This window comes from Synchiropus splendidus, chromosome 9 (assembly GCF_027744825.2).
Source record: "Synchiropus splendidus isolate RoL2022-P1 chromosome 9, RoL_Sspl_1.0, whole genome shotgun sequence".
Lineage (NCBI taxonomy): Eukaryota > Metazoa > Chordata > Actinopteri > Syngnathiformes > Callionymidae > Synchiropus > Synchiropus splendidus.
Window position 1 is genome coordinate 16,161,830 of NC_071342.1, and position 19,770 is coordinate 16,181,599.

The 19,770-nt window shown below is 45.0% G+C and overlaps 1 protein-coding gene and 10 non-coding genes across 15 annotated transcripts in view; 10 read left to right on the top strand and 1 right to left on the bottom strand.

The window, feature by feature from the left end:
* Positions 1-19,770, bottom strand: part of LOC128765389 (uncharacterized) — a 25,138-nt gene continuing 5,368 nt past the window's right edge. For 2 of the 5 annotated variants that reach the window (XM_053876109.1, XM_053876111.1), the window contains 5 exons: positions 5,641-5,837; positions 5,474-5,548; positions 2,011-2,190; positions 1,844-1,918; positions 1-1,770 (listed from right to left, as the gene is read on the bottom strand). In XM_053876109.1, coding sequence (XP_053732084.1) covers positions 1,229-1,770; positions 1,844-1,918; positions 2,011-2,190; positions 5,474-5,548; positions 5,641-5,837 — 1,069 coding nt within the window. In that variant the 3' untranslated portion in view covers positions 1-1,228. Of the gene's footprint in view, positions 1,771-1,843; positions 1,919-2,010; positions 2,208-5,035; positions 5,401-5,473; positions 5,549-5,640; positions 5,838-6,579; positions 6,941-19,770 lie in introns of those variants that run through there. The other 3 variants (XR_008415871.1, XM_053876112.1, XM_053876110.1) reach the window with 3 other exon arrangements.
* LOC128765414 (U6 spliceosomal RNA) lies at positions 3,667-3,772 on the top strand. The gene has a single exon (XR_008415889.1). It is a non-coding gene; the product is annotated as a U6 spliceosomal RNA (small nuclear RNA).
* On the top strand, positions 4,195-4,300 carry LOC128765408 (U6 spliceosomal RNA). Its single transcript, XR_008415883.1, has one exon. It is a non-coding gene; the product is annotated as a U6 spliceosomal RNA (small nuclear RNA).
* Positions 4,749-4,854, top strand: LOC128765401 (U6 spliceosomal RNA). Its single transcript, XR_008415876.1, has one exon. It is a non-coding gene; the product is annotated as a U6 spliceosomal RNA (small nuclear RNA).
* On the top strand, positions 7,297-7,398 carry LOC128765409 (U6 spliceosomal RNA). The gene has a single exon (XR_008415884.1). It is a non-coding gene; the product is annotated as a U6 spliceosomal RNA (small nuclear RNA).
* Positions 8,522-8,627, top strand: LOC128765402 (U6 spliceosomal RNA). Its single transcript, XR_008415877.1, has one exon. It is a non-coding gene; the product is annotated as a U6 spliceosomal RNA (small nuclear RNA).
* LOC128765403 (U6 spliceosomal RNA) lies at positions 9,067-9,172 on the top strand. Its single transcript, XR_008415878.1, has one exon. It is a non-coding gene; the product is annotated as a U6 spliceosomal RNA (small nuclear RNA).
* On the top strand, positions 9,623-9,728 carry LOC128765404 (U6 spliceosomal RNA). The gene has a single exon (XR_008415879.1). It is a non-coding gene; the product is annotated as a U6 spliceosomal RNA (small nuclear RNA).
* LOC128765405 (U6 spliceosomal RNA) lies at positions 10,178-10,283 on the top strand. Its single transcript, XR_008415880.1, has one exon. It is a non-coding gene; the product is annotated as a U6 spliceosomal RNA (small nuclear RNA).
* Positions 10,723-10,828, top strand: LOC128765406 (U6 spliceosomal RNA). Its single transcript, XR_008415881.1, has one exon. It is a non-coding gene; the product is annotated as a U6 spliceosomal RNA (small nuclear RNA).
* On the top strand, positions 11,279-11,384 carry LOC128765407 (U6 spliceosomal RNA). Its single transcript, XR_008415882.1, has one exon. It is a non-coding gene; the product is annotated as a U6 spliceosomal RNA (small nuclear RNA).

Below are 19,770 nucleotides of genomic sequence, written 5' to 3' on the forward strand. Positions count from 1 at the left end.
TGAGATGATCCCGACAATATCGCGATGGAAGCGTAAACCAGTTATGAAGCAATATCAATACTGCATCAGACGCGTATGTAACTGATGGGAAAGTTGAGACGTTCTAGTCTAACTGTCAACCTCAGGCAAGTAATGATATTACAGAACCCCAACACACCAATCTGTGCAGAGATGACAAGCAGCGGCTTACTTTGGCGATGACTGGAGGGATGAATGGGATGGATGGATGAGAGGGTGATGAGTAGATGCAGAAGGTCGGTCAGGAGGTGAGGGAGGAGGCAGGCGGCTTTGGAGGGAGGCGTCCTGGTTCTCAGCGAGGTGACTTGGAGGTGATGAGGACACGCGGCTTCAGGCGTAGGACCGGAAGCGTACCTTTGTCAAAGGAAAAAGAACTAGAACTGTCGAAGTTCTTTTGACCGGGTCTTTTAAACGCTCATGAAGAGTGTCATTGCCCAGTTTTGATTGGTTGAAGGAGTCCCATCACCTGTTGCTGATTGGACGATAGTTTCCAAGCCATCCTCCTCCTCCTCCCCTGACAATGTCGTAAATTCCAGTCTGCAGATGGGAGATCTGGATTCTCCCACTACCAGAGTTTCATTTGACAATAAAACATTACCTGAGTTGTAAAGTTGCTCACAATCTGTCAAAACTTTCCCATCTCAATTTTAGCATTCAAACGACACCAAACATGACCATCCTAGCACATAACCTTCTATAACGATCAATATAACAATCAACCATTCATGTCAAGTTTAACATCACATGTTCAGGGCATCTGGTTTGCGGGAACATCCTGTGGAAACCATGGGTTAAGTGGAAAACAAAAGTCCTTTTTTTAGAAATACACCTTAAGACACCTTCACATATAAGTCTGTCTTTGTTCATCTGGAACCTGGAGAAGGGGGAGCTGTGTGTGTCCTCCACCAAACAGGGTTCATGAGTTGGTCTGGGTTCCTGTTTACTTCAAACCCCTCTTGGAATGTTCTCTGGTCTCTCCCCCCTTCGACCATTCAACCAATTTATGGTCCTTATCTGGGGGGGTCCGAGATCTCTGAGCTGCAACAGGCATGGGAGGAACCCGAGGAGATGTCTCCGAGTTGAAGTTATACCTTCACCAAAGTTCAACAGGAGTTCATGTTTGCTCCTCTGGAGAAGGAATCACTACACACACCACAACTCCACCTATCCTAACGACATAAACACTCAGAACGCCACTGCGCGTCCTTCCTCACGGTGCCTTCCTCTGTCGCTTTTCGGCCAGCCACAGCCTGGCGGTCTTGCAGCCATAAAGCGCGCAATAATGCTGTCCCCCATACTGACAGTGCCCGTAATCTTTCTGCTTTGGCTGGCCGCATTGTTGGCAGATCCTCAGTTTGTACGGTTTGCTCTTTTTACGCCGTGGAGCCTCTTCGTCATCACCATCACGCTCCTCCTGGGCTTCTTCCCTCTTGAGGCGCTGTACAAGGTTCCACTCCGTCGTCCGAGGGATGGTGTCCTCCGCTTGGCCGCCACGCTGCTTGCGCAGCCACTGATCCACCGACTGTCCTCGCATGACGGAGCAGAAGAACACATCCTTGTACAACGCGTGCCCAGTGGACACGTGTCTGGCTTGATGGCACCACTGGCAGGGGTCCCCGGGTCGGCCACTCTCGCTCCCCTGCGGCTCTTTGAGCACAACCAAGTCCTTTCTGGAGGCCGAGTGCCTGCGGCACAAGGTGACCCTGGTGGGACCCTCCTTGGGAGCCCCTTGGAGGACTCTCTCGATGACCTCTGGTGAAACAGACACAAACAGTGAAATGTACGCTGGATTAATTAATTAATAATTAATTGTGTGAGTCCGAACCTTCGATGGTGGTGTCCACATCCTCCACATCTTGCCCGACGGCAGGAGTCCAGGAGGCCGCTCGAGCGACGACCTCTGTTGGTGTCAATAGAAGTGAGAAATGAAGCAGTAAATTAAACATGCTTATTACAAATTAATAATGCTTTTGGTACGTGTGGAATATTGACCTGATGGCTCCTTGTCACGTGCTGAGGTGTACTGCACACGAGCCTTCGCCTCCTCCCTCACCGTGTCCACGTTCTTGGCGCCCCAGCTGCTGAGCTGGTGTTCGTTCAGGCGGGTCAGCCTGACCGCAACCTCCTTGAGTCTTAGGGTGAGCTTGGAGGACGAGCCCTCAGAACGGAACTCTGGCGAGGCCATGTCGCTGTAAGATACGAGCAGAAAACACCAGGGGATTAAAACACACTCACTGTAAAGCTTTTGAAGTGATGTGAGGCCACACCAAGATTGTATTTTGACAATCTATTTTAGATCACTGTTATAATCCCCACTACATGTTAATGTTATATTCATAGCGTCGTGTATGTATTTTGCTACATTTGTGCACCACGTTAAGAGTTTGCCTGTACTGCAGTCAATGCACAGGTCGTTCAATTATTTTAAATCAAAAAGCACAACTGTGGGGTCTTTTGTCATCTCCAGCCTTATACTCAATGGGGACATCAATACACAACATAGACGTCAAATGACCCAAATATGACATTTAAGAGTGTTGTTTCGGCCAAGAACCACATGAATAACACTCCCAAGACAGTGCCTCACAATTTGCAGCATGTTTTCAGTTTATGGACCACCTTGACTTTCAAAAAAACGGACGTTTTTAGCAGAACTTAGCGGTTCACGTCGGGCAAAATGGGGTCACAACGCGCTCATTTTGGAAAATAAAATACAGAAACCACCACAAAAACATCCCAGAAGTTTGTACCTCATAGATAGAACCTCATTTTTGTATTTTACGCGACGTTTTCGGGCGAAAACGCGAACGTTTATCAGCGAGCTAGCGGTTAGCCTCGGGCTAAAAATCAATCGGTCAATGCCATGTTTAAGCTCTATTACAGACGTTTTGAGGCGAAATAAATTACGGCGCGAAACGGACGTTTTCTTACCTTATGTGCTCAATTTCATTCGGTCAAAGTCTGTGGTGAACGGTGGAAACAATATACTAAGTGTACTGTAAGTGTACAATATACTACAAGTGTAATATACTGCCTGGGGGAGCGAGTCGAGTGTGTCGCCGGCCGGCCAATCAGAGACTACATGATTGAGCAAATTGAAACACGTCACCGCCCACCGAGAGTAACTACCCGAGGGGAGGGGCTGAGCAAATACTGAAACAAGAGATTTAGTGAAACAGAGAAGAGCCATCTCCAGTAGGCGCAAGGATGACACGCAAATTCGTGAAGCGTTCCTTATTTTTGTTAACAATCGAGCCATCACAATACATCTTGCGTGAAAATTCAAGTGAGAATTTGATTTTAAAGTGAGACTTTGATCTAAAAATCAATCCTGACTTTATAGTGAGAATTCTGACTTTTATCTCAGAAATCAATCTCAAATTTGACTATAGAGGAGGAATTCTGACCTTATCTTGATCAGTGTTTTTATAGAGGAAATTGTGACTTTATTTTAATTCCTACTTTAAAATTCTACCATTTCTTTTTCTTCACAGGCTCCAAGAATAGTGCATTTATATTGGTTTCCTGCTTGGTGAGGTTGCAGAACATGGCCACTGGACCTCAAATCAGCAGTGAGTGCTGCACCATGACTCAAGGGTGTGAGCCCTATCACACCTATATGTACTGTTCTGAGAGCATGTTTCAAATGTAACAGTTCGCTGTTACGTCAACTAAAATTGGAACGATACAGAGAAGATTAGCATGGCCCCTGCGCAAGGATGACACGCAAATTCGTGAAGCGTTCCTTATTTTTGTTAACAATCAAGCCATCACAATACATCTTGCGTGAAAATTCAAGTGAGAATTTGATTTTAAAGTGAGACTTTGATCTAAAAATCGATCCTGACTTTATAGTGAGAATTCTGACTTTGATTTCAAATGACTTTGATCTCAGAAATCAATCTCAAATTTGACTATAGAGGAGGAATTCTGACCTTATCTTGATCAGTGTTTTTATAGAGGAAATTGTGACTTTATTTTAATTCCTACTTTAAAATTCTACCATTTCTTTTTCTTCACAGGCTCCAAGAATAGTGCATTTATATTGGTTTCCTGCTTGGTGAGGTTGCAGAACATGGCCACTGGACCTCAAATCAGCAGTGAGTGCTGCACCATGACTCAAGGGTGTGAGCCCTATCACACCTATATGTACTGTTCTGAGAGCATGTTTCAAATGTAACAGTTCGCTGTTACGTCAACTAAAATTGGAACGATACAGAGAAGATTAGCATGGCCCCTGCGCAAGGATGACACGCAAATTCGTGAAGCGTTCCTTATTTTGTTAGCAATCGCGCCATCACAATACCTGTTGAGTATCAATTCAAGTGAGAATTTGATTTTAAAGTGAGACTTTGATCTAAAAATCGATCCTGACTTTATATGAAAATTCTGACTTGATTTCAAATGACTTTGATCTCAGAAATCAGTCTCTTAAATTTGAGTATAGAGGAGGAATTCTGACCTTATACTTGATCAGTGCTTTTACAGAGGAAATTCTGACTTTATTTTAATTCCTACTTTAAAATACTACCATTTCTTTTTGTTCACAGGCCTAAATCCCCTTCCATATGAACATGCTCCAAGAATAGTGCATTTATATTGGTTTCCTGCTTGGTGAGGTTGCAGAACATGGCCACTGGACCTCAAATCAGCAGTGAGTGCTGCACCATGACTCAAGGGTGTGAGCCCTATCACACCTATATGTACTGTTCTGAGAGCATGTTTCAAATGTAACAGTTCGCTGTTACGTCAACTAAAATTGGAACGATACAGAGAAGATTAGCATGGCCCCTGCGCAAGGATGACACGCAAATTCGTGAAGCGTTCCTTATTTTTGTTAACAATCGAGCCATCACAATACATCTTGCGTGAAAATTCAAGTGAGAATTTGATTTTAAAGTGAGACTTTGATCTAAAAATCGATCCTGACTTTATAGTGAGAATTCTGACTTTGATTTCAAATGACTTTGATCTCAGAAATCAATCTCAAATTTGACTATAGAGGAGGAATTCTGACCTCTTCGTCATCACCATCACGCTCCTCCTGGGCTTCTTCCCTCTTGAGGCGCTGTACAAGGTTCCACTCCGTCGTCCGAGGGATGGTGTCCTCCGCTTGGCCGCCACGCTGCTTGCACAGCCACTGGTGCACCGACTGTCCTCGCATGACGGAGCAGAAGAACACATCCTTGTACAACGCGTGCCCAGTGGACACGTGTCTGGCTTGATGGCACCACTGGCAGGGGTCCCCGGGTCGGCCACTCTCGCTCCCCTGCGGCTCTTTGAGCACAACCAAGTCCTTTCTGGAGGCCGAGCGCCTGCGGCACAAGGTGACCCTGGTGGGACCCTCCTTGGGAGCCCCTTGGAGGACTCTCTCGATGACCTCTGGTGAAACAGACACAAACAGTGAAATGTACGCTGGATTAATTAATTAATAATTAATTGTGTGAGTCCGAACCTTCGATGGTGGTGTCCACATCCTCCACATCTTGCCCGACGTCAGGAGTCCAGGAGGCCGCTCGAGCGACGACCTCTGTTGGTGTCAATAGAAGTGAGAAATGAAGCAGTAAATTAAACATGCTTATTACAAATTAATAATGCTTTTGGTACGTGTGGAATATTGACCTGATGGCTCCTTGTCACGTGCTGAGGTGTACTGCACACGAGCCTTCGCCTCCTCCCTCACCGTGTCCACGTTCTTGGCGCCCCAGCTGCTGAGCTGGTGTTCGTTCAGGCGGGTCAGCCTGACCGCAACCTCCTTGAGTCTTAGGGTGAGCTTGGAGGACGAGCCCTCAGAACGGAACTCTGGCGAGGCCATGTCGCTGTAAGATACGAGCAGAAAACACCAGGGGATTAAAACACACTCACTGTAAAGCTTTTGAAGTGATGTGAGGCCACACCAAGATTGTATTTTGACAATCTATTTTAGATCACTGTTATAATCCCCACTACATGTTAATGTTATATTCATAGCGTCGTGTATGTATTTTGCTACATTTGTGCACCACGTTAAGAGTTTGCCTGTACTGCAGTCAATGCACAGGTCGTTCAATTATTTTAAATCAAAAAGCACAACTGTGGGGTCTTTTGTCATCTCCAGCCTTATACTCAATGGGGACATCAATACACAACATAGACGTCAAATGACCCAAATATGACATTTAAGAGTGTTGTTTCGGCCAAGAACCACATGAATAACACTCCCAAGACAGTGCCTCACAATTTGCAGCATGTTTTCAGTTTATGGACCACCTTGACTTTCAAAAAAACGGACGTTTTTAGCAGAACTTAGCGGTTCACGTCGGGCAAAATGGGGTCACAACGCGCTCATTTTGGAAAATAAAATACAGAAACCACCACAAAAACATCCCAGAAGTTTGTACCTCATAGATAGAACCTCATTTTTGTATTTTACGCGACGTTTTCGGGCGAAAACGCGAACGTTTATCAGCGAGCTAGCGGTTAGCCTCGGGCTAAAAATCAATCGGTCAATGCCATGTTTAAGCTCTATTACAGACGTTTTGAGGCGAAATAAATTACGGCGCGAAACGGACGTTTTCTTACCTTATGTGCTCAATTTCGTTCGGTCAAAGTCTGTGGTGAACGGTGGAAACAATATACTAAGTGTACTGTAAGTGTACAATATACTACAAGTGTAATATACTGCCTGGGGGAGCGAGTCGAGTGTGTCGCCGGCCGGCCAATCAGAGACTACATGATTGAGCAAATTGAAACACGTCACCGCCCACCGAGAGTAACTACCCGAGGGGAGGGGCTGAGCAAATACTGAAACAAGAGATTTAGTGAAACAGAGAAGAGCCATCTCCAGTAGGCGCAAGGATGACACGCAAATTCGTGAAGCGTTCCTTATTTTTGTTAACAATCGAGCCATCACAATACATCTTGCGTGAAAATTCAAGTGAGAATTTGATTTTAAAGTGAGACTTTGATCTAAAAATCAATCCTGACTTTATAGTGAGAATTCTGACTTTGATCTCAGAAATCAATCTCAAATTTGACTATAGAGGAGGAATTCTGACCTTATCTTGATCAGTGTTTTTATAGAGGAAATTGTGACTTTATTTTAATTCCTACTTTAAAATTCTACCATTTCTTTTTCTTCACAGGCTCCAAGAATAGTGCATTTATATTGGTTTCCTGCTTGGTGAGGTTGCAGAACATGGCCACTGGACCTCAAATCAGCAGTGAGTGCTGCACCATGACTCAAGGGTGTGAGCCCTATCACACCTATATGTACTGTTCTGAGAGCATGTTTCAAATGTAACAGTTCGCTGTTACGTCAACTAAAATTGGAACGATACAGAGAAGATTAGCATGGCATTATATGATTTTATGACATTATATGACATTTAAGAGTGTTGTTTCGGCCAAGAACCACATGAATAACACTCCCAAGACAGTGCCTCACAATTTGCAGCATGTTTTCAGTTTATGGACCACCTTGACTTTCAAAAAAACGGACGTTTTTAGCAGAACTTAGCGGTTCACGTCGGGCAAAATGGGGTCACAACGCGCTCATTTTGGAAAATAAAATACAGAAACCACCACAAAAACATCCCAGAAGTTTGTACCTCATAGATAGAACCTCATTTTTGTATTTTACGCGACGTTTTCGGGCGAAAACGCGAACGTTTATCAGCGAGCTAGCGGTTAGCCTCGGGCTAAAAATCAATCGGTCAATGCCATGTTTAAGCTCTATTACAGACGTTTTGAGGCGAAATAAATTACGGCGCGAAACGGACGTTTTCTTACCTTATGTGCTCAATTTCGTTCGGTCAAAGTCTGTGGTGAACGGTGGAAACAATATACTAAGTGTACTGTAAGTGTACAATATACTACAAGTGTAATATACTGCCTGGGGGAGCGAGTCGAGTGTGTCGCCGGCCGGCCAATCAGAGACTACATGATTGAGCAAATTGAAACACGTCACCGCCCACCGAGAGTAACTACCCGAGGGGAGGGGCTGAGCAAATACTGAAACAAGAGATTTAGTGAAACAGAGAAGAGCCATCTCCAGTAGGCGCAAGGATGACACGCAAATTCGTGAAGCGTTCCTTATTTTTGTTAACAATCGAGCCATCACAATACATCTTGCGTGAAAATTCAAGTGAGAATTTGATTTTAAAGTGAGACTTTGATCTAAAAATCGATCCTGACTTTATAGTGAGAATTCTGACTTTGATTTCAAATGACTTTGATCTCAGAAATCAATCTCAAATTTGACTATAGAGGAGGAATTCTGACCTTATCTTGATCAGTGTTTTTATAGAGGAAATTGTGACTTTATTTTAATTCCTACTTTAAAATTCTACCATTTCTTTTTCTTCACAGGCTCCAAGAATAGTGCATTTATATTGGTTTCCTGCTTGGTGAGGTTGCAGAACATGGCCACTGGACCTCAAATCAGCAGTGAGTGCTGCACCATGACTCAAGGGTGTGAGCCCTATCACACCTATATGTACTGTTCTGAGAGCATGTTTCAAATGTAACAGTTCGCTGTTACGTCAACTAAAATTGGAACGATACAGAGAAGATTAGCATGGCCCCTGCGCAAGGATGACACGCAAATTCGTGAAGCGTTCCTTATTTTTGTTAACAATCGAGCCATCACAATACCTGTTGAGTAACAATTCAAGTGAGAATTTGATTTTAAAGTGAGACTTTGATCTAAAAATCAATCCTGACTTTATAGTGAGAATTCTGACTGATTTCAAATGACTTTGATCTCAGAAATCAGTCTCTCAAATTTGACTATAGAGGAATTCTGACCTTATCTTGATCAGTGTTTTTATAGAGGAAATTCTATTTTAATTTCCACTTTAAAATACTACCATTTCTTTTTGTTCACAGGCCTAAATCCCCTTCCATATGAACATGCTCCAAGAATAGTGCATTTATATTGGTTTCCTGCTTGGTGAGGTTGCAGAACATGGCCACTGGACCTCAAATCAGCAGTGAGTGCTGCACCATGACTCAAGGGTGTGAGCCCTATCACACCTATATGTACTGTTCTGAGAGCATGTTTCAAATGTAACAGTTCGCTGTTACGTCAACTAAAATTGGAACGATACAGAGAAGATTAGCATGGCCCCTGCGCAAGGATGACACGCAAATTCGTGAAGCGTTCCTTATTTTTGTTAACAATCGAGCCATCACAATACCTGTTGAGTAACAATTCAAGTGAGAATTTGATTTTAAAGTGAGACTTTGATCTAAAAATCGACCCTGACTTTATAGTGAGAATTCTGACTTGATTTCAAATGACTTTGATCTCAGAAATCAGTCTCTTAAATTTGAGTGTAGAGGAGGAATTCTGACCTTATACTTGATCAGTGCTTTTACAGAGGAAATTCTGACTTTATTTTAATTTTTACTTTAAAATTCTACCATTTCTTTTTGTTCACAGGCCTAAATCCCCTTCCATATGAACATGCTCCAAGAATAGTGCATTTATATTGGTTTCCTGCTTGGTGAGGTTGCAGAACATGGCCACTGGACCTCAAATCAGCAGTGAGTGCTGCACCATGACTCAAGGGTGTGAGCCCTATCACACCTATATGTACTGTTCTGAGAGCATGTTTCAAATGTAACAGTTCGCTGTTACGTCAACTAAAATTGGAACGATACAGAGAAGATTAGCATGGCCCCTGCGCAAGGATGACACGCAAATTCGTGAAGCGTTCCTTATTTTTGTTAACAATCGAGCCATCACAATACCTGTTGAGTAACAATTCAAGTGAGAATTTGATTTTAAAGTGAGACTTTGATCTAAAAATCGATCCTGACTTTATATGAAAATTCTGACTTGATTTCAAATGACTTTGATCTCAGAAATCAGTCTCTTAAATTTGAGTATAGAGGAGGAATTCTGACCTTATACTTGATCAGTGCTTTTACAGAGGAAATTCTGACTTTATTTTAATTCCTACTTTAAAATACTACCATTTCTTTTTGTTCACAGGCCTAAATCCCCTTCCATATGAACATGCTCCAAGAATAGTGCATTTATATTGGTTTCCTGCTTGGTGAGGTTGCAGAACATGGCCACTGGACCTCAAATCAGCAGTGAGTGCTGCACCATGACTCAAGGGTGTGAGCCCTATCACACCTATATGTACTGTTCTGAGAGCATGTTTCAAATGTAACAGTTCGCTGTTACGTCAACTAAAATTGGAACGATACAGAGAAGATTAGCATGGCCCCTGCGCAAGGATGACACGCAAATTCGTGAAGCGTTCCTTATTTTTGTTAACAATCGAGCCATCACAATACCTGTTGAGTAACAATTCAAGTGAGAATTTGATTTTAAAGTGAGACTTTGATCTAAAAATCAATCCTGACTTTATAGTGAGAATTCTGACTGATTTCAAATGACTTTGATCTCAGAAATCAGTCTCTCAAATTTGACTATAGAGGAATTCTGACCTTATCTTGATCAGTGTTTTTATAGAGGAAATTCTATTTTAATTTCCACTTTAAAATACTACCATTTCTTTTTGTTCACAGGCCTAAATCCCCTTCCATATGAACATGCTCCAAGAATAGTGCATTTATATTGGTTTCCTGCTTGGTGAGGTTGCAGAACATGGCCACTGGACCTCAAATCAGCAGTGAGTGCTGCACCATGACTCAAGGGTGTGAGCCCTATCACACCTATATGTACTGTTCTGAGAGCATGTTTCAAATGTAACAGTTCGCTGTTACGTCAACTAAAATTGGAACGATACAGAGAAGATTAGCATGGCCCCTGCGCAAGGATGACACGCAAATTCGTGAAGCGTTCCTTATTTTTGTTAACAATCGAGCCATCACAATACCTGTTGAGTAACAATTCAAGTGAGAATTTGATTTTAAAGTGAGACTTTGATCTAAAAATCGATCCTGACTTTATAGTGAGAATTCTGACTTGATTTCAAATGACTTTGATCTCAGAAATCAGTCTCTTAAATTTGAGTATAGAGGAGGAATTCTGACCTTATACTTGATCAGTGCTTTTACAGAGGAAATTCTGACTTTATTTTAATTTTTACTTTAAAATTCTACCATTTCTTTTTGTTCACAGGCCTAAATCCCCTTCCATATGAACATGCTCCAAGAATAGTGCATTTATATTGGTTTCCTGCTTGGTGAGGTTGCAGAACATGGCCACTGGACCTCAAATCAGCAGTGAGTGCTGCACCATGACTCAAGGGTGTGAGCCCTATCACACCTATATGTACTGTTCTGAGAGCATGTTTCAAATGTAACAGTTCGCTGTTACGTCAACTAAAATTGGAACGATACAGAGAAGATTAGCATGGCCCCTGCGCAAGGATGACACGCAAATTCGTGAAGCGTTCCTTATTTTTGTTAACAATCGAGCCATCACAATACATCTTGCATGAAAATTCAAGTGGGAATTTGACTTTAAGTGAGAATTCTGACTTTGATCTCAGAAATCAGGTTTCAACTGACTTTGTAGTTGGAATTCTGACTTTGATCTCAAATTTGGCAATTGAGAAGATGAGTACATGGGGTGTACTCATTGGGAAGAATAGTATCTTGGTGGAACGCAGCCCTCAACCCTGTCCACGGCAATGAGAGGTTCGGGCCTTAAATTGCATGTGGCCGCAGTGAGGTCACTGCCTCTGTTTCAGCCCAGGAGCCAGCAGTTGAAAGGTCTTCCTCACTCTGTAGATGAAATGCAGCTGGTTATCAGGCTTTCAATGTTGAACGTGGTTCGGATAGGGAGAGAATCATCCACCACAGGAAGTGTAGGCACTGCTGTGTCTTCATCGGCAAGGAGCAGGTGTGAAGTGACCAGCTGAAATCATCGGTGATAGGCACTTCCCAGTATTTTACTATACTCATGGCCTCCACTGTTGTGTCGGTGATGTGGAGGGGTGTGTGGCTGGGTCCCGATCTCCTGACATTTAAATGACTCTTTAGCTTTGTTGACATCCAGGACCAGGTTCATCTTGCAGCAGTCCAACACATGTCACACTTCCTCCCTGTATGCCAGTTAGTTGTAATCCTGAATGAGGCCACAACTACTGTGTCATCTGCGTACTTCAGAACGTGGTTGCTGCTGTACCTGGGTTGACAATCATGGGTCGTCATCTGGGTGAGCATGAGGCTCAGAACAGATCCCTGAGGGAGCCAGTGCACAGGGAGATGACAATGGACGTGTTACAGTCCTCTCATACAGACTGGATTTTGTCGATGAGGAAGTCCAGCAGCCAGTTGCAGAGGGGTATTAAGACCCATGGGCCCCAATTTATGTACCAAGTCCTGGGGGATGATTGTGTTGAATGCTCAGTCTGTCATGACTTCTGAGGAGGGACCAAAGCGCAGGAAGGGCTGGTTGACAGAAAGATTGAAAATTTATAAACAGACAGACAAATATAACAAGAAACGCCAGAACCAGATCAAGGACCGGGAACAACACGCAAGGACTGGGGAAGAATCTGTAAACACAAGGGGCAAATTAGAAATCAAGCCTACAATAATGGAGAGAACACGGATCACACTCGAATTAAGCTCACAAAATGGAGTAAACAAATAGCACTCGGTGGTGGAGAAACACACACAAACGAAGGATAAACACCGTGACACACGCGGGCTATATGGCAAAGGGGAGAAACAGAGACAGAGCAAGGAAGAACAAGGAACTAGGGAATCACCAGAATAAAGGTTCAATTTTGTGTAACTTCTAAGCAAGTTGTTCATCAATGGCAAGGGGTAGAGGAGCTACAGAGGCTGCATGGAGTGAGGACGAGGAGACAGGCTTGAGGGAAGACACGTGGCATGTGGGATGAATACGCAGGGAGTCCAGGAGTCTCAACGAGTCCAGGAGTTTCAGACGACCATGTTGCTAATGAGCTTCGGAACCTTGAAGGGGCCTATGACCTATGCAATTAGGTGACATTTTGCAGGACTCACCCGGTAGCTGGAGATCGCGGGTTGACAGTCGGACTGCTTGGTCAGGCTGATATGTGTGGGCGAGAATCCGGCTGCAGTCTGCAAGCTTTTGGTTTCGGCTGCTGGTCTCTGCAGCGGCGGCGGTGCTGGGGGAACAGCAGTTTCAGCCTCTTGGGATGGCATAAGGGGAGGCTGGTGCCCATATACCACCATGAATAGAGACACGCCCATAGCAGAAGAAGGTGTTGTGTCCATATTCAACCCTGGGACGATGGAGGACCAGGCAGTGGACTTTTGAGCGGAGACGCATCAGCAGGCGGACTTGGATTCTTCTGTTTGGCCATTGGATTGTGGAGACCACGTCGCAAGGGATTCCATTCAAACGGATAATGTGGAGGACCAGGAGTTCAGCTGTTTCTAAAGCTGACGGACATTTAGCCAGAGAAATTATGTGAAGCATCTTTGAAAAACGGTCTACTACCGTCATGATTGTGATTTTTTCCATGGTCGGAGGAAGACCAGTGCCAGTAACGGCCAGGGAGTGGCAGACGTTGCCTCTGCAGGAGCCCAGCAGGAGGACAATGGGAAGACTTGACTCGATCACAGGTAGTGCAAGTATTGCAAAGAGTTTTTACATCAGGTCAAACATGGCCACCAGAAATGTTCCTTGATCAGAGAGAGTGCGGAATGTACCAGGATGACCGGCGAGCTTGGAAGAGTGACCCCACTGGAGAACCTAAGGTCTTGAGGTTTCCTGGACGAATAGGCGAATTGGAGGACCAGAACTGGGAGCTGGGTGGAGCTTTTGATCCTCCAGGGTGTCCCGGGTGGTGGCTCGAATCATGAAGGAGGCAGGAATGATAGACTTATTGGAGGGAAGGGTCATGGAGTCGAGAGAGGATGTCAGGCTTGGCTCTTGCCTGCTCAAGCTTGGAAGGCACACAGGCTCTGGGTTGGCACAGGCTTTGACGGACATCACGGTTTAAGAAGCTTGGACTTGGATGGAGAACTGGGTCTCTGGGGCAGCAGTGTAACCCTGGAGAGCATCTTGTTGGCCAGACTGGATATGACTCTGGAATTGAAGTCTGTAGTTATTAAATGCCTCCAATAGAAGAACTTCAGTTCTTATTACGCTGAAAAGAGGTGAGAATATTCCTCCACACTGTAGCAGGTGAAGAAAAAAGTATCCATATTAGGTACATTAGGAAAACAAGACCCCTTGGGGCAGGTAGAACAGGCACAGATGGTGTGACCAGGTTGCTCACAATACAAACACAAGGTGCGAAAAATGCAGTTTTTCTTCAGATATAAGTCTCGTCCTCTCCACCTGCATGGGCAGACATTCAGGTGAGGAGAGTGGGACTGGAAGCACCATGTGTGAGGTTTACACAGTAGTCCACCTTGGATCAGTCAGTCTTAAGTAAGGACGGCTGGGAATCAAAAACTAGAGAACATTGACAGAAACAATGTTTGCATAACCCTGACTTACTAGTATTAACCTCCAACGTAGGGATAGTCAGTTCACGTCCGCCGGTAACAGGGTGTGCTCAGTCAACTGCAGAGGTAGTTGACGAGTCAGGCATGAGGGTGCCAGATTCAGTGGAGGAGACAGATAAACGATTAAGGACAGAAGAGATGCTCTGCAGTTGGTCCAGGATGCTCTGAAAAGCCCTCTCGAGAATTAATTCTTGAGCCCTCAACGCCTAACACCTTCTGCAGACCAGCAAAAACCGCTGGGTCATATGGCCAGATGGTTCTGTCATCATTTCGGCAGGAGGGACTCAAGCGCAGGAAATGCTGGATGACAGAAGGCACGCGAGTGAGTTAGAGATTTAAACATACAATTAATAATAACAATAACAGGTGACGTCAGACCCAGAATGCGGACCAGGAACAACAGACAGGGACTGGGAAAGCACAAAACACAAACAAATCAAGCCTACATTAATTGGGAGATCACAAAATGCAGTCGGAGTTAAGCTCACAAAGTAGAGTAAACAGAGAGCGTTCAGTGGTGGAAAAACACACACAAGGAATAAACTATGTCAGAGAGAGGAGTAAGAATATAAAACTGCTCACACGCGGGCTGAATGGTGAAGGGGAGAAACAGAGGTGGAGCAAGGAAGAACAAGGAACAAAGTAAGCGGCTGAATAAGGATTCGAGCGCACAGAATATTAAAGAAAGTTCCGAGAATAGAAACAAGAGTTTGGAAGTCGTGGAAGAGCTCTTAGTGGAACAGAGTGCAAAGCAACCATCAGGAGCTGGCATTGAGTGGTTCATATCCTTGGAAGGCTTGATGAGGGAATGAACGCCAGCTGTTATACTTGTGAAGCTGGAGAGAAGGGAGGAACAGGAAACAAGAACAACCGAGAGTCAAACAAACCTTTAACACACCCACTTTCACTTGGGCACAAGTCACTGCAGTGACACATACATGACATTTTCCCACTTTCCTATGGTTGAGTGGTTACTGGCTGGTTTTCCAGTCACAATTCCAAAAGAACTGATAAGACCCAGCCCAGCAACAGACAGCATCTCCACCACACCAGATACATCTTTTCTTCAAATGTGAATTCTGCTGTAGGATATGTGTCACATGAACACATAGTATATCCACCAGTCTGCCATAATAGTCGTCCATCATACCGGTTTCTGTTTGCCATGTATGATGGGGTGGTTCAGTGCCGTCAAGGTGCCGGTGTGGGTAGATCCAACCTGAGGCTGATCGGCGTCATGGTGGATGATGTACTGGCAGCTAGCACCGGTGCTGAAGCCTCCCTCTTGTGGCATAGAGGACCTTGATCGTCGGGAATCAGCCAGCATGCCTTTTTCTCCTCTACTACCCCACCAAAAATTATCTCATGATTATTATCATGATCTCATCCCCAGATCCTCTGACCTAAGGGTGGCAGAAGAAGCTTGGGGTGCCTGGCTGGAATCTGCCATCCCATTCCTCATCCTCAGATGTCCAGGTTGACATTGTGTCCTGCTCCTAAAGGCTTGCAGCAGTGGCGGTCGCTGTCATCTGCCATTGGGTGCGCAAACCTGTGCATTTGCAGGGAATTTGAGTCACGTTCTTCTGACTAGCCATCCTACTTGTGACACCAAACGTAGCAGGATTCTTATGCACACACAAAATGAAATTATTGCATAGTCAAAACAAATGAGGAAACGGTGCAATATTTTGTGATCTTTTCGCAAAGGTGCAGTGATCTCAGTGGCTATTTACAAAAAAACTGGATAAATGCAGCATAGAGGCTATTTGCAATGGGTACGTGGAAAAACCGGACAGAATTCCACAAAAACAACCAGGTCAGCATTTCAAAAATCATAATAAAAAACAAAAAGTTCACAATTAGCTTTTCAACTCACAAGTATCTATTCTCTGCCACTAACATAATCTCCTAACTATACAAAATGGCCCCCTTTTCCCCTCTCCTGGACAAATCACTGGGCATCAAATTCCATGTAACAATTACACAATTTCAGTCTTTTCATTTAAGTTTTAAAGTGTAATACAATTTCCATGTATTTATTTTTACGAGGCCATTTCTCCAAAAAATTGCTCAAATTACAGCAAATATGATTTTCAGAAGTGTGACACAAACCGCACTCAAGTGCGCACATGAACAGTGGCAGAACTGAGTTTCATGTGTGTGGGTGTGATTCTGGTGTGTATGAGATGGGAAGTCAGACAACCAAGTGTGCACCCTTGGTTATGGTTTAAAGTTTGAAGAAGTTTAGCGATCACCAACTACTAGCTACTCCACCACAGTCCTTGAAATTTTACGTACTAACGCTGACTGTCACACGTGATTTGGTAGTTGTGATCAGCAATGACAAGTAGTGATCACCATTCACTGTCACGCTGAAACTGGCCGATCACAATCTATTGTGACCTATTGATCGAAGCGTCTCTGATGCCAACCATCAAGGAAGTGTCTGCTAGCATCAGGCAAGGAGACTGGATGAGATCAATGATCTCTCTATTGCGAATTTTATTGATTTTGTGCTGCACTGGCATCAGAATCAGAATCAGAATCAAATTTATTGCCATGGTCAGTGGGGAGCCCACTGACTAGGAAAGTGCCTTGGAATATGCAACAAAAAACAAATAAAATAAAATAAATAGAATAACATAATAACAAGGCTGTTCACGAATTTAACAGTCTGACGGCCGGGGGAAAGAAGCTCTTCCTGTGACGGGAGGTTCTGGTCTGGATGGACCGTAGCCTCCTGCCAGAGGGAAGAGGAACAAACAGTCTATGTCCAGGGTGAGAAGGGTCGGCTCTGATCCGACCTGCACGTCTCTGGGTCCTAGAGGCATACAGGTCCTGAAGAGGTGGCAGGCTGCAACCGATCACCTTCTCAGCAGAACGTACGATGCGCTGCAATCTGCTCTTGTCCCACTGTTGTACCAGACGGTGATAGAGGAGGTGAGGATGGACTGGATGATGGCCGTGTAGAACTCCACCAGCAACTTCGTCGGCAGTCGTAGTTTTCGTAGCTGCCTCAGAAAGAACATTCTCTGCTGGGCCTTCCTGATGAGGGACCTGATGGTTGGCTCCCATTTGAGGTCCTCAGTGATGGTGGTTCCCAGGAAGTCAGGCACGTCCAACTGGCGAAGCTTGTCTTCAAGCAGAGCTGGAAGAATTGTGTTAAAGGCAGAGCTGAAGTCCACAAACAGGATCCTGGCATAGGTTCCTGGGCAGTCCAGATGCTCCAGAACGAAATGAAGGGCCTGGTTCACTGCATCGTCCACAGATCTGTTGGCTCTGTAGGCAAACTGCAATGAGTCCAGGTGAGAAGCAGTGATAGATTTCAGGTGAGAGAGAACCAGGCGCTCAAAGGACTTCATGACCACAGACGTCAGTGCCACCGGTCTGTAGTCATTCAGTCCTGTGATCCTGGTCTTCTTGGGAACAGGGATGATAGTGGAGGACTTAAAGCAGGCAGGAACATGACAGGACACCAAGGAAGCATTGAAGATGTCCGTGAACACTGGAGCCAGCTCAGCAGCACAATGCTTCAGGATGGCAGGGGAAACTCTGTCCGGACCTGCCGCCTTCCGAAGGTTCAGCCTCCTGAACTGAGTGCGCACGTCTTGCTCCATGATGTCAAGAGAAAGAGGGGGGAGGTGAGGGGGTGGCTCATCAAAAGTGACTGTCATCGACTTTCCTGTCTCAGTGACATCGTTGGTCTTAGTTGTGTCACTAAGAGACAGCATAGTCCTTTGTTGTGAAGTGGAACATGGGGCTGGAGAGACCACAGAGGTGTTGGTGCAAAATGGCTGCTCAAAGCGACAATAGAAGTTGTTAAGGTCCTGTGCAAGAGCGAGGTTGTTCAGAGTGTGGGGGGCACGTGGCTTGTAGTTAGTGACCACCTTGAGCCCTCTCCACACCGCAGCCGAGTCATTGGCTGAGAACTGCTGCGTAAGTTTGTCAGAGTATGCGGCCTTAGCTTTCTTCAGCTCCCTCTGAAACCGATATTTCAGCTCTTTGTAGCAGTTCCTGTCCCCACTCTTGCGAGCTGCCTCCTTCTCCCGTCTGATCTGGCTGAGTTTAGCTCTGAACCAAGGTTTGTCATTTACATAACTCACCTTGGTGCGCGTTGGAACTATTCACTCTTCACAGTAGCTGATCCATGAAGTCACAGTGTCTGTATATTCATCCAGATTATTGGTCGCAGCCCTGAACACCTCCCAGTCTGTGGTCTCCATGCAAGACTGCAGCTCCTCTTTAGCTTCACTTGTCCAGATCTTCATGCTCCTCACAACAGGCTTTGCCACTTTCAGCTTCTGCTTGCATGTGGGAACAAGATGAACCATCAAGTGGTCAGAGAGTCCCAGTGCAGCTCGAGGGAGGGCGGTATAAGAGTTGCGGAGCGATGAGTAACAGTGATCCAGCACGCTCTGCTCTCTGGTGGGACATTTTACAACCTGCCTGTACCTGGGAAGCTCCTCACTCAGATTTGCCTTGTTGAAGTCACCAAGCACAATCACAGGAGTGTCCAGGAAAGTTCGCTCCACATGCAGGACCTGATCCGCGAGCGCACTCTGAGCCTCACGTACATCCGCGCTGGGCGGGTTATATACGCCAGCCAGAATGAATGATGCGAACTCACGTGGGGAGTAAAACGGCTTACAGTTCACGATCAGACATTCCAGAGAGGGAGAGCAGTGCTGGAAGATCACCGTCACGTCCGTACACCAGCGATTGTTGATGTAGAAACACAGTCCTCCGCCTTTGGTTTTGCCGGTGAGCTCCGGAACCCGGTCCACGCGGTGAAGCTGGAAACCCTCCAGATGAAGCGCAGTGTCCGGGATGAGATCGCTCAACCACGTCTCCATGAAACACAAAACACAAGAGGAGGAGAAGTCTCTGTTCCGTCTCAACATTGGCATTGGGAATTCCTCATAGTCACTATGAAGAGCTAGGTGTTTCATTACGCCTACCTTCATTCAGTTGCTCCTTGGCCCCCAAAACCTTCACTAAGTGCATGGAGAATGGGATCAAGTCACTTAGAACTGTTAGGCTGAGAATTCTGCCTGACAGTTGTAAGTGCCTTAAACTTAGAACTGTCAAGTCACTACAGATCGTCACTCACCCAATTAACCCCAAACCTTCCACCTCAATTTTGACTAGATGATACATTATTGTTAAGGTAAGACAAGATATGGTAAGATAATATATGATGAGCTTTACTAATCACACAAAGGAGAAATTCACCATTGCAGGAGCTCTTTGTTGGTGCAAAAACAGAATTAAGTAAATGGTAGTCCAAACAGCAAATATACAATATTGTGGTGCAACGTTGGGTGGGGTGTTATGTAC